We start from the raw sequence: 13,834 nt of genomic DNA on the forward strand, positions 1-13,834 counted from the left end.
TATATATATATATATACACACACATATATATCTCCTATAAGAAGATGGGATAGGAATAGGGACTAAGTCTGTGTCTTATCGGTATAAGTGGGGAAACTCCTGGTATGAATATAGGTTGGTGCCTTCTCTGCAATTTAAGTCTTAGAGCATTGCCTAGAGCACTGAAATGTTACACGACAGGGGATATACAGGGTTCTCAAGTCAGTCTGGGTCAGAAGTAGGGTCTTTCTGACCTTAGGATCAGCTCTCCTATCCATCCTACCATACTGCCTTTGATAGCTGTAATTTCATGTAGATTGAATGACCAATGTGTATTAAGGGCTTGGAAGTTTCTGAAACTCTGTGCAAGCATTATCCTATTCAATACTGCCAACAACCCTCTGGGGCAAGGACTACTGATATAATTATGAATCATCCCCATTTTATGGCTGAGGTTTGGAGGGATTAAGTGATTCCCCAGTCATTGGAGATGGGATTCCAATCCAGATCTCTCCTGATCTGGATCTCTCCAAGCCCAAAGTTCTCTCTACTATATGGCACAGCCTTTCCAGGGGAAAACCTTCCAGGGGCTCTCCTGGTTGGCTTTCCCTGCACTTCCCCTTACTGACCATCTTTGAGGTGAAGAGGGAGGTTGCCCCCCAGTTCAGCCTCACTGCAGAAATAGCCGCCTCCTTGACTGTCCCAGAAGAGTCTATCCTGCATTTCCTGTAACCTCAGTGCCCATTCCAGCCACGCAGATTCCCTGGAGGCTTCATACAAGTCCAACAAACCCCGGATTACAAAGGCGTAGTCTTCTAGAAAGCCCCAGAACTGTGAGGAACTAAGGGGATGAGAGAGAAGATGAGAGATGGGCAAGGGAGATAGGAAGGAGGGGAGGCAACAATAAGGTTGTGAGGGAATGGCCAATTAGCATGCTCAAGTGCAGAGGTTATTGACTTTGTGTCTTGGACTCTTTTAATGATCTGGTAAACTCTATGGACGTTTCTCAGAATAAATTTTTAAAAATAATTCATAATGAGAGGAAATGCCAAATTTTAGATATTGGTGAAAATAAAGACGTAATCTTTTTTTTCCCCACCCAAGATAATTAACCCCCTGAAATCTATCCATGGACACCTTTTGTGGATCCCAGATTAAAAACTTTTGCTCTAGGAAGTGCATGCCCCAATTACTAAAGGGGAGTTTTAAATCATTCTGTCTTGCTTGGGGCAGTGGTGAAGATATTAATGTGTTCTCCCTTTCCCAATAAGTCCAACTCTATTCCCCCACTCTAAAGAGAGACCAGATGAAAGTAGAGTTCCTCCAAATCCCTTCAGGTTCTTGGAATTTTCCCCACATTCCCGGTATTGCCCATTCAAGTTCCTCTTCTACCCCAAATTTTCCCCCCACCCATCACTCTGTGGAGGACCCAAGACCTACTGCCTCTCTCTGTTTGGACCCTCACCTCTGCTCCACAGTTCCCCCAATGTCTGCGTAGCAGCCCCGAAGAAGTCGCCCACTACTGACATCAAATAGGTGCCTCTTCAAAAACTTGGCCCCATCAATGGCCTGACTAATCAGCTCCTCTTTGCCCAGGACAGCCCCTGCTACTGCAAAGCCAGATACCATCAATCCTGAAGGGAGAAAAAGGGAAGGAAGAAAGATGTGAGGGAGATTGTGTGTGTGTGTGTGTGTGTGTGTGTGTGTGTGGTGTAGGAATTATAAGGATCACAGATTTTAAGTCATTTTATCAGTAAGGAAATTGAGATACAGAAGTGACATGGGGAAATAGTAGAGCTGGAAATCAAACCCAGGTGCTTATACTTCCAAATCCAACATTCTTTCCACTCTACCACCCTTTTTACAGTTATCCCTTCCACATTATGGCTTCACATCCATTGCAGTTTCAATATATTGAGGCTAGGCATAAGAAATTAAATGGAAATTTCGAGGAAGTTTTGTGGAAGCCTCAGATGACACGTGAAGGCCAGCAGACAGCACAGAGCCTACGACCAAATACTTAAATCAAAATTTTACAATAGGGCACTATAAATACCCCATAAAAGAAAATGAAAAAAAAATCCAGACTGCTCTGGTAAGAAGGAAGGACCAAAAAATTGTATGCAGATTTTCTAGATTGTGGGGGAGCACTGTTTCCCCAACCCCGCCCCCGTAATGTGGAAGGGATAACTGTAATTGTTCCTATAGTTCCTCTTTCTGGGTCTCTGTGTCCCCATCTACAAAATGAGGGGGTTGGACTTGGAGATGTTCTCAGCAGGTCTCTTTTAGCTCTGACGTTCCATGAGTCTATGATTTATGCCCTTCTCATAAACCTCATCAACCCATTTCTAATCCCCTCATTCTATCATTTCTAATTCCCCTTCTTCCTGCCCTGGAAGGAAGCCACAGGGATTCATCTTTCCTATTAGTATATGGGGTAAAGTGATAAAAAGCTATCTCCATTCCAAGTAGCCAGCATTATGGGAGCCGGCTCCTCCCCACCCCCACCCCACCCTCACCCAATCTCAGAGGTACCAGGGCTTCCTTCCCCTACCATTCCAGGCAGCAAGCATCTTGATGTCCAATCTGGGCCGAGATCGACGTTTTCGGATCTGTATGAGCTTCTCACGCCCAGTATCTAGCAGCTTTCGAACAGTCTCTGCTTCCAGGCCAAAGCGAGCCGCAGTGAGATCCATAGAATACCTCACTGTCAGTACATTCTGGCCCTGAAGCTCTCCATGGGGGTCCTGAGGGACACATGTCAGTCTTACCCTGAGTAAGACTTTAGGCCTATCAACATGCCTTGGCATTTAGGGCTCTTGGGGATCCCTCCTGTCCACTGTCCACAGGTTTGACCCTCTCCTTGGGTTTCATCTCCCTCCCCATCAGGTAGAGAATCTGTATCCTCTATACCATGGAAGCAGCCAAACTGTGGGTGAGGGTGGGTATCTCATCACAGCACTGTCTTTGGAATTAGGGGAGAAAAGGACCCTGTTGTCCCAACTCATATCATCCTCATGTTGAATTGGACTTTAGGCTTAGGCACCTTGGTATTTAGGGGTCTCCTTGAGGGGTCTGGGGGCAAAGCATGGCCATAGTACAGGCCCTCCACCCCTAGACTTGTAAGTCTCCTTCACCTATGGCCCTCTCAATTGTTTTCTTCACAATTCCCTTCCCTGTGTCTCTTATTACCCACCTCATCCGTACCCTTCATGGTCTCCTTACCTGCGCCCACCATGACCTCATTTTACTTATGTCCCCATAGTCCTTCCACTTGTTTCTCCATGAACCCATTTACCTGTACCTTTCTGGAGTCCTCTCACTTATGCCCCCATGACTTTCATTTACCTTTGTTCTCATGGTCACATTACTTGTGCCCTCCAGGGATTTCCTATTCATGACCCTTTCATCCATGTCCACTCAGGGTCTCCCTCAGAGCTACCCTCTCATGGCCTCTCTCATGGGTCTTCCATTATGGCCATCCCTTACTGATGTCATCTATAATCTTCTAGCCTGTGACCCTCCCTGTAGCTCCCTAAGCCACATGAATTGCCTTATTTATATGTTTATACACACACACACACACACACACACACACACAGCCCCTGGGAACTTCACCTGGGTGCTTCCGATGTTGCCTGTCTCTGTAACTCCATAATGCTTCATGAAGAGTTGACCAAGAGTCAACGGTTCAGTAGCGCCCTCCACAGGCTCTGGAAGTAGGTCTTTGATCTCATTCACTGTCCACAGGTAATAGGCTCCCTCCTTGGGCTTCGCCCCCCCCTCAGGCACAGAATCTGCATCCTCTGCACTGTAGAAGCCTCCAGACTACGGGGAAACAGATCAGTTAGGGGTCTTGCCACAACGCTGTATCTTAGGGAACAGGGTAGAAGAGGCTTCCTTACCCAGCCCATACCCTCCCATGTCCACTCACCGGGTGGCTCAAGTTCTGGCTCACATAGTGTAGGATGCCTTTGGCAACATCAGAAAATAATTCATCTCCAGACATCTACAAAGGTAGGATGGGGAAGGGAGGTACAGAGAGAAAGAGAGGTTTTGATATCTTGGGGAAAGCAGGGAAAATTCACACAGGTCAAAAGGAGGAGATCATGGCTTTGGTATCCCTTCAGAGAGACCTTTTGGGGATTGTTCAAGAGACTGAAGATTAGGGTGACCTGAATGGCCTTGGGAAATGGGGGAGGGACACTGAGCTATTCAAAAGATTCAAACTTTGCCTCAACATCTGGTGCATGAGTCAGGTAAATCATGGGCCACCTTAAAGTCTTTGGGCATAATCAAGGTCAGATATGACCTCAATATCCATGGGAATGGGATGTCAGGGGTTACCTGGAAGGCCTGTGTGTAGGCTACTGCCAGCTGGGCCTGGTCATAGAGCATCTTCTCAAAGTGAGGGATGTGCCACTGACGGTCAGTGGAATAGCGGTGAAAACCCTAACCCCAAGAAAGGTGTTAGGGTTCAAACCATGGCCAGGCCCATTTGATCCACTCAGTGCTGCCCAATCTGGTTCTCCTCACCTGTCCTACATGGTCCCGGATGCCTCCATTTGCCATCATCTTCAATGAGTGCATGGCCATTTGCTGGGCTCGAAAACCATCAGGGATCATTCGATGAGTGGCCCAATAAGAAAACAGGAAGCTCAAGATCACTGCAGGAAGAGGGAGCTCAGAGATGAGAGGCTGGGATCAGTCAAGAAGAAGCTCAAGATCCCTTACGGTTGGAGGGCCCACTGGGAAGCAGGATGGGCCCAGAAGTAGGCCACTGAACATCTTGGGGAGAGCAGGAGATGGATAAATGTCAAGTGTAAGGGGGAGGGGACAGAAACCACTGACCAGGTGTGGGGAATTTGGGGGCCTCTGCAAAGCCCCCATGCTCTTCATCATACACCTCTTCTAGCTGCTGGAAACACCGTTGGCTGACCGCTAAGGCAGAGGGGGGTAGCTCTCGATCGCCCACAGTGATCTCAGACCTGGCCAACAGGGAGGCTGTGACCCGTTGACTGTTTTCTAATAGCATTGCCTTGTTTTGTTTCCACTGTTTGGAAAGGAATCCAGGGAGGGGTTGTGTGGAGGGTAGGAGACTCTCCTCACCACCCTCCCCTTTTTTTTCTATGTCCAGCCTTTTCCTTATCCTTGTGCCATCCTATCTGTCTCTTCTTGCCTTCCCTACATGCACCCACCCAACCCATCCAATCTTTATTCTACCTTTACAGTCCTTCCCTTCCTGCCACCCTATATCCTATACATATCATGCATCTACCTGATCACGGATCCTCAGGAGGACAGTTCGGAAACTAACACGTGTTAGTCCATCCTCAGGGGGGAAATATGTCCCCCCCACAAATGGTTGGAGGTCAGGGGTAAGCCATACATTCATGGGCCAGCCCCCACCACTGCTGGTGGCCTGGGGAAGTGGATGAGCAGAGAATTAGGGGGTAGCCTTCAGCAGCCTTCTGGCCTCTCTCTCTGGCCTCTCAAGATACCCACTCATAGGCCTCTCACCTGCACAAAGGTCATGTACACTTTGTCCACATCAGGACGCTCTTCTCGATCTACCTTCACACTCACAAAGTCCTCGTTGAGTATCTGTCCGATCTCCTTATTCCGAAATGATTCCTCCTCCATCACATGACACCAGTGACAAGTTGAATAGCCAACTAGATCCATGACCAGACAGTGTATGTAGGTGTGGCAGTGGTCATTAAGGGCTGTCCAGAAGGGGATTGACCAGATCCCCCTATACAGTTGTAATGGGGAGATCAGTGAGGACTGACCAGAGAGGGTAGTCAGTAAGGGCTAGCCACATTGGACCTCATTCAATCCAATTCAATGTTTATTAAGCACTTGCTATGTGCCAGACTCTGCTAGGTGCTAGAGATACAAAGACAAAAATGAAACAGTCTATGCCTTCAAGCATCTTCCATTCTACTAGGGGCAAGGTTAAATAGTGGAATGGTCGGAAATGTAAAGGCAATGTAAAGGGCCATTGAGTATTGGTTAGAGGGGATGAGTGGAAGCCATGAGGAGCCAAGGTAGAGGAAATGAGTGTTGGCTAGGACTGGTGGGTAGCAAGGGCTTAGACGAGGAGAATAATCTAAGAGAATCGACCATGGATTGTCAGTGGGAGAGTCAAGTATAGTCTGCATTGACAGCTAACCATAGTCCCACTGGACAGGATAGAAGATTGAGGTCCTCCCAGCTGTCTGGCTCAAACCAATGACTTCCTGGGGCAACTTTTCCTAAGGGACATCTTGGTATAGTCATCACCCTCCATTCTAGAGTCTAGAGTTGACCATATCCCAGTCAGGTGTAAAGGGGAGGATGGGGAAGGATATTACCTGAAAGAAAAATTGGTTTGTTTTCATCCTTGGCTTTATCAAAAGCTTCTTGTCCCCATGGGAACCTAGAGACAAATTGGAGAAAGAGGGACAATGAATCTTAGGCCTCAGGTAGAGGAGACATCATTGAACAGTCTATGGTGGGGTGGAAATGATTATGAATTGTGGTAGAGTATAGAAAATATAGACAATGTCAGGGAACAGGAGATGGGCCAACCTTCTCTTACCCTCTGTGAAGTTGGGAGTAATGGGACAAGCAATGATAGAGAAGAGTATATGTGCAGGTGAGGAGGGGTGCAGAAGGGGAGTCTCTCACTGGTCCATTGGATGAAAGATGGAGAGGAAAAAAGAGTTGCGATGGAGGGGTGGAAGAAGCTCAAAGTGAGCCTTTCAGTCATACCTGGGGTGGGATAAGGGGAGTTGTGGGGATTTGAAGGGAGGAAGTGACAGGAGCTCTCACCAGTCCACAGGGTTGTAGGCATGTTGTAATAGGTAAGGTGATTTCTCATGGATCAGACGGTTGGGCACCTGAAGCTGGGTCTGGGTATGGCTTTGTCGATGATCCTTTGCTCCAGTGGCCATAGCACTAGGACCACTTACTGATATGCCCCTGACCAAAGTACACATCAGCGAGGAAAGAGTGAAAGAATGTATGTTGGGGGTTTCAGGGATGGAACAACTGATAAAGGCTAGGAAATGTCCCACAGTGTACTCCTAAACCCCTCCCCACATTCAGTTCCCCCTTTCTTCCCCACTGGGCTCCCAGGCTAGTCCCATTCTTCTACCACAAACCAGACTCACCTTTCTGGACCTGTCAGTAAGCCTTGGTTTTTAGAAGCCCCCTTGTGTTTTTGAAGGGGTGAGGAAAGGTGACTCATGAGGGGTTCCCTTTTCTAGGCTAGGCTCCCTACAGCTTCATCCCAGGTGGTAGATGGGGATGGTAACTTGTGAGACAAGAGTTGTCACAATGGGTAGAACTCAGGGATTCTGTTCCCTCCCCCCTCCCAGAGGGAGATCGTCCCCCATATTGTATTGGGTCACTTGACTCTCTAGAGACCCATGTTTCTCCTAAGGAACATTTAGAACAGAACAGAACACTTGGGACAGACAGTCCCTAATCATCATAGTACAAGTGGCTATGGAGTCACAAGACCAGGGTTCACATCCTGCTTTTGATGCTTACTACCTGTGTGTCTGTGAATACCTTTGGTGTTCTCAATTTCCTCATCTATAAAGTGAGGGGGTTGGACTAGATGGAGGGACTCTCAGGCCCCTTCTAGCTTGAGATCTATGAACTTATGATTTTATAAGGCTGGAGAGTCAGTGCTTAGAGGAACATGCCAATGTTAATATTTTCCCTCCCAATTCCCCAACCTCCCCAAGGGAAGAGGGATAGCCTAGTAAAGATCATAGGACCATAGATTTTGAGATGGAAGGGGTGTCAGAAACTGAGAATGATTAATAAAAAGGGGAGTCAGATAGTGATGATGATGGGGTACCCAAGAAGCAAGGGGAAAAGATCAGGCTAAGAAAAGTCTGGATATGGGGACAGATTTCATAGAAAGAAGCTGTCTTAAAGGAGTCCCACTAACAGTTCTTTGGGAACTAGAAAAGAACTCTAGATATGAAGTGATAGAAGATGGGGGTTTATCCTCCAGGTTTTTACTACCCAAATGACCTTGGATAAGTCACTTCCTTTCTCTGACAGCCTCAGTTTCTTTAGATGTAAAATGAAGGTTGTGGACTACAGGCATACCTCCAAGATTTTGAGAATTCAGTTCCAGACCACAACAATAAAGTGGATATTGCAATAAAGTAAGTCACATACATTTTTTTGGTTTCCCAGTGCATATAAAATTTATGTTTACATAATACTGTAGTATATGAAGTGTGCAATAATATTATGTCTAAAAAAATGTGCCTCCCTTAATTTAAAAATATTTTATTGCCAAAAATGCTATCATCCGAGCCTTCAGTGAATTGCAATCTTTTTGCCACTGGAGTTCTTGCCTTTATTTTGATGGCTGCTGACTGAGCAGGGTGGAAGTTGCTAAAGGTTGGGGTGGCTGTGGCAACTTCTTAAAATAAGCAATGAAATCTGCCAATCCACCATTGACTCTTCCTTTCACTTGAACACTTAGAGGCCACTTTATTAACTGGCCTAATTTTAATATTGTTGTGTCTCAGGGAATAGGGAAACCAGAGGAGAAAAAGAGTAGGTGCAGCATTCAGAACATACACATTTATTAAGTTTGCTGCCGTATATGGGTGTGGTTTTTGGGGCCCCAAAATGATCACAATAGTAGCATCAAAGATCTTTGATCACAGATCACCATAAAAAATATAATAATAATGAAAAGTTTGAAATATTGTGAGAATTACCAAAATGTGACACAAAGACAATAATGTGAGCACATGCCGTTGGGAAAATGGTGCAGATAGACTTGCTCAATGCTGAGTTGCCACAAACCTTCAATTTGCTAAAGAAAAAAAAAAACCCTCAATATTTTCAAAGTGCAATAAATCCAAATGCAATAAAGCTAGGTGTGCCCTGTAGATGATCCTGAAGGTCCCTTCCAATTATAAATCCTGTGACAAGTTTTAAGGACCGGAGAGGAGGGAGAGCAGATACTTCTAGGTGGGATCCTAAGGGGTCTCAGATCACACCATGACCTCTAAATGCCCACCTGATTAGGGATCTGCATGGCTGGGAGTTCGAGATGGAGTGGAGAGGATGAGCATGAAAAGAGGTGGGAGGGGAGATGGATCTTGGTGGGAAACAATGCACCAGACAGCTATGGGGTGGAAAGGCCCCAGCAGGGGAGAAATTTCACCTGAGGCTGTCCTGGAGCCAGAGGGTGCGGGCCACGAGAAGCGGTTCCCCCTCCCCTGAAGTGGTCCTGAGGATACCTGCAGGTTCCTGCGGTGAAGTCCAGCCCTGGCCTCTCCAGGAGCTCTGGAAGATGCAGTCGCCCTGGAGGAGGCTACGAACGCCACGGAGCATGGCTGCCCTAGGTTAGGGAAAAGGGTACCCGGCCCAGCGGGAATCCCAGTCAGCTGGCTGGGCCTCGCACAAGGAGGCGGAGCCAAGGGACTTGCGGGCTGAGCCTCAGCCCCAACCTCTAGAGCCGTACAGCTCTGCTGGACCCTGCCCCTCCAGTGCCCCCCGGGCTGCGCATCCCATGGGTAGAACTTCCAACTTCCAAGATCTGGCCTAGGGACTGAGGCCGGGGTCTACACAGTCACCAACCGTCAGCAATCATTCGCCTCCTTCCACCTTGGAACTCTGGTGCCAACTTCAGGCCGCTCTGGGTCATCTCGCTCCCAGACCGAGGGAGGCGAGATTGTTCGGGCGAGCGTCCATTCCTGGTGTCCGCGCTCCCTCCCGTGGCCAAGAGTGGGATTACGGGAGGGATGGGAGGGGCTGAAGAAGGGAGGAAGAGAAGGATATATGGAATATCGGACGGAAAAGATTGCAGGGATCCCAGGGGTCATCTGAAGAACCAGAAGCCCAGAAAGGTTAGGTGACTAGCCCAGGGCTGCGCGATTAGTGAGTATGAGGGTTAGGATTCGAACGCAGGACGTCCGACTGACTGCAAGTCAAGTGATTCCTCACTGCTTCTCACTGGGAGCCTCCAGAACATAGCTGTCGTTGGACCAGCCTAACCTGATGCCAAAGGGTCGGGTCATAGGGGAAATAGTGGGATTCCAGGATTTCTAGCTGGGAAGGACCGTTTAGTTCAAGGCCTCACTTTACATGAGAGTAAACTGAACCTTAGATGGGTAAATCAAGGGGTTGAAGAAAGACAGCCCTGAGCAAGAGAACAGGTCAAGTGACCCCTTGCTTTTTTCCTACCTCAGCTTGACTGTCTAGTCCCTGCTCCTCCACCTATCCAAATCGCAGCATTTGGAAGTTGGAAGTGACCTCAGAGACTATATATATACATACATATATATATGTATATATATATATATATACTTCAATAAAAATCCTGATCTAGAATTCCATCTACGATGTCCTCTAACAGTAACTTCAAATACCCCACAGATGAGTTGCTTCCTTTTTTGAAGTGGTCCATTTCAATCTTCAGGGATAGAGACTAAGCCCCTGCTTTCACTCCTTCTACCTGTGTAGTCTGGCATTTTATCGGGGCACATAGCCAGTTTGGGAGGGACATTCCAAAGTCTTCATTGCCTACACCTGTACCTCACCCAAAGGAAGAAGGCTAGACTAATATAGATCAATGGAGGAAGATGAGTATTCTGCAGATATATCATAGAACCCCAGATTTAGAGAGGGACATGAAACTATAATAGTTCTAATTGTTAAGGACTTTTCCCTTATACCAAGCCCAAATCTGTCTCTCTTCAATACCTCCTCCCTCACTGCTTCTAAGAAGAAATAATCTAATTCTCTTCCATAGAAGTGAATTCCTTCCATCTTCAGCTATATGAAGATAGGTAGATAGAAGAAAGTAATACTTTTCTTCTCTGGGCTAAAGAACCCCAGCTCTTTCTACCAGTCTTCACATGGCACAGTCTCAAAACAGCTTCTCCAGCCTGGTCACCCCTTTTTGGATGCTCTCCAGCTAGTTGAAGTCCTTCTTAAAATATGACACCCCAAACTGTGTACTCAATACTCAGATGTGGTCTGACTAGGGCAAAGTAGAGTGGGACCCAAAATTGAACATAATCCTTAGGGAAAGGTAGAATGGGTGACAGCACCTTCCTAATGTGTATAATTTCTCACAATGTAGCCCAAGATGGCATTAGTTTTTTGACTATCATATCATACTGTGAACTCAACTTAAGCTAAAAGTCCCAAATCTTTTACAATTACTTTTATTATTTTAATGAACAAAATTTATTTTCTCTCCCTCCCCATGCCCTCCTATCAAAGGGGGAAAACCAAAATCCTTATAACAAATTCCCATATTGACTATTTCCAAAAAATATGTCTTATTTTGCAATCTGAGTATGTCATCTCTCTGTCAGGAGATAGGGTAGTAAGCTTTATCATTGGTCCTTCTAGAATCATGTGATTGGTCATTTCATTAATCAGGTTTTTTAAATCTTTCAAAGTCGCTTGTTTTCACAATGTTGTAATTGTATAAATCCTTTTCCCTCTGAATCAGTTCATACAAATATTCCCAGGTTTCACTGAAACCAAACCCTTCATCTTTTTTCAGATGTCTAGACTCACTAACACCATCTTGCACTTGCAAAGTTCGTTTAAAACACACATACACACATGTGTAAGACTTGACATTCATTTCATCTCGGAATAGTGGTTAGAGTCCTGGAATGGGAGTTTGGGTTTGAAACCAGCCTCTGGCACTGACAAGCTATGTGACAATGAGAAAATGACTGAATTTCTCTGAACCTGTTTCTTCATCTGTGAGAATGGAGCACATGTCTAGCTATATTGGAAATGCCCCAGTCCAGCAGATCTGGACCTGATGATCTCTGCTGCAGCCTCTGCAAACTTTAAAACACTATCAGCTACAACAAAGATAAGATAGTAATAACTCTATAGATGTATTAAATTTCATCTTATTTAGATGAAGCTCATCATTTTAATGTCACTTTCTCTTCATGTTCTGACTTTTCCCAAATGATAGATACCATTCCCAACTTTGTATTATCTACAAATTTCATATAAGCATGCTTTCTAGGCATTCATCCAAATGTGTGATAAAAGGACACAGGGCGAAAGAGAGATTCCTGGGGAACTTGGCTAGAAACCTGCCTCTAAGTCCTTTAATGGCTATTCTTTGGGTCTGGCCTCCCTGCCTTTCAAGGCCAAGCTCACTTTCCTTCATGAAACCTTTCTTATTTTTGCAGCCCCTTAGTGCCCTTTTCTGGCACAGTGGATAGAATACTGACTCTGGAGCCACAGGCCCTGAGTTCAAATCCTCTCTGATGTTGGATGAGATGATTTTTGACATTCCAATTCTGGACCTATGAACTCCCAAAGCATTTACCACACTTGGTATTTTGCTCGCTTGTGTGGCTAGAGGTGCATACTGTCTGTGCTGCTAGACAGATAGGTCATTGAGTTAGTTCATCTTGACCCACATCTTATATAGCCCTGCAGCTGGATGGCAGGCTGGGTCAAAATCTGAATAAGAGAGTGGGTTGGATCATCTGTGGAAAACTGTACTATGCAAATTACCCTGAGCAGTTCAATGCTAGGAAGAAACACTGCTAGTGATGCTGTGTGGCTATGAAGCTTAGAACATGGCCATGACAGCCAAAGAATCCAAACTGTGGGTGGACCAAAGGACAATGAGTATAGCTAGGCTGTGACAGGTACCCGATGAGGACCGCATGGGGACAAGCCGTACACAAGAGACCAGACTGGGGAGGGAGGCAGGCAACTTTCTAGCACTACCCTACCTGGCTGACTTGCTATTATTCCTCACACACAAAATTCCAGCATCTAATGCCATGCCTTTGGCCAAGCTGAGCCCCTTGCCTGAAATGCTCTCCCTCCTCATCTTCCTCTCTTAGAATCCTTCACTTCCTTCAAGGCCCAGCTTATGTCACCTCCTATGCAAGGGCCATCCTTAATTCTTCCCTTCCCCATCAAAATACATACATGCATACATACACACATGAGAGTATGTATACATAGATATACATTGTAATTACTCATTGGTGTATACTTTGTTCCCCCTCAAATTATACATATGATGTATAGATATATTATAATTATTTATCTGTGGACATTTTATTATCCCCTAAATTACATACACACACACAAATATAGTAATTAATCTGTGGGTACTTTTCCCCCTGTAAGTAGCTCTCTGTGTACACATTGTTGCCCCCAAGTTATATATAGCTATATTGTAATTACTTATCTCTTTATGTGTTATTCCCCTCCCCAAATTACATATATATGTATATATAGATATTTTGTAAGTACCTCTTTGTGTACAATTTGTCCCCCTCCCCATTTTTTCACACCCCTCCCCCAAAGGGTGAAAAGTCCTTGAGAACAGGCAATGTTTCAAATGTGTTTTTTTTTCCTTTGTGTTATTCCCAGCAACTAGAAGAGTGCTTGCCTGGCAGAGAGCAGTTACTTAATAAATACTTGTTGAATGAATACTGTGGCTGAACAGTTAGCTATGAAATATATTAAGAGAGTTAGAGGCAATCCTCCTACTTTTTTACTCCTACTAATTTATCCTACTGAGTGGATAAACGGAGGATTTGCGGCAGGATGTGGACCAGTCGCCCAAGAGGAGGAGATACAGACAGTTTCCATCTCCTCTGAGGGGGAGAATCTTCACGTGATAAGCCCATGGAACGCTTCTAGTTTTCTGGTGTCCATATCTAGCTCCTAGGTAGTTCTACAAGTTACTTGGAATAAGGGAGAATTCCTTCTACTTTTCTTGAATTGTCACCACCCTATTCATCTCCCAAGGTCTTTACCCCTAATAATCTGAAGTTTCTTTTCATTCTAAAAGTCCCTATGAAGGGGATTCAGGCCC

The 13,834-nt window shown here is 45.7% G+C and overlaps 2 protein-coding genes across 2 annotated transcripts in view; one reads left to right on the top strand and one right to left on the bottom strand.

Moving 5' to 3' along the window:
• Positions 1 to 13,834, top strand: part of MRPL27 (mitochondrial ribosomal protein L27) — a 477,291-nt gene that overhangs the window by 251,500 nt on the left and 211,957 nt on the right. The window lies entirely within an intron of this gene.
• SPATA20 (spermatogenesis associated 20) lies at positions 515 to 9,623 on the bottom strand. The gene is made up of 13 exons (XM_069067524.1): positions 9,246 to 9,623; positions 6,796 to 6,945; positions 6,336 to 6,400; positions 5,500 to 5,654; positions 5,258 to 5,401; positions 4,831 to 5,032; positions 4,516 to 4,646; positions 4,327 to 4,431; positions 3,914 to 3,988; positions 3,598 to 3,807; positions 2,534 to 2,726; positions 1,445 to 1,613; positions 515 to 820 (listed from the first exon to the last, which is right to left on the bottom strand). The coding sequence occupies exons 2-13, from the start codon at positions 6,915 to 6,917 to the stop codon at positions 601 to 603; spliced, it is 1,791 nt and encodes a 596-aa protein (XP_068923625.1). The 5' UTR covers positions 6,918 to 6,945; positions 9,246 to 9,623; the 3' UTR covers positions 515 to 600.

Source organism: Petaurus breviceps, unplaced genomic scaffold (genome assembly GCF_028583685.1).
Source record: "Petaurus breviceps papuanus isolate PSGF00001 unplaced genomic scaffold, PetGlider_PUasm1.0 90750, whole genome shotgun sequence".
Lineage (NCBI taxonomy): Eukaryota > Metazoa > Chordata > Mammalia > Diprotodontia > Petauridae > Petaurus > Petaurus breviceps.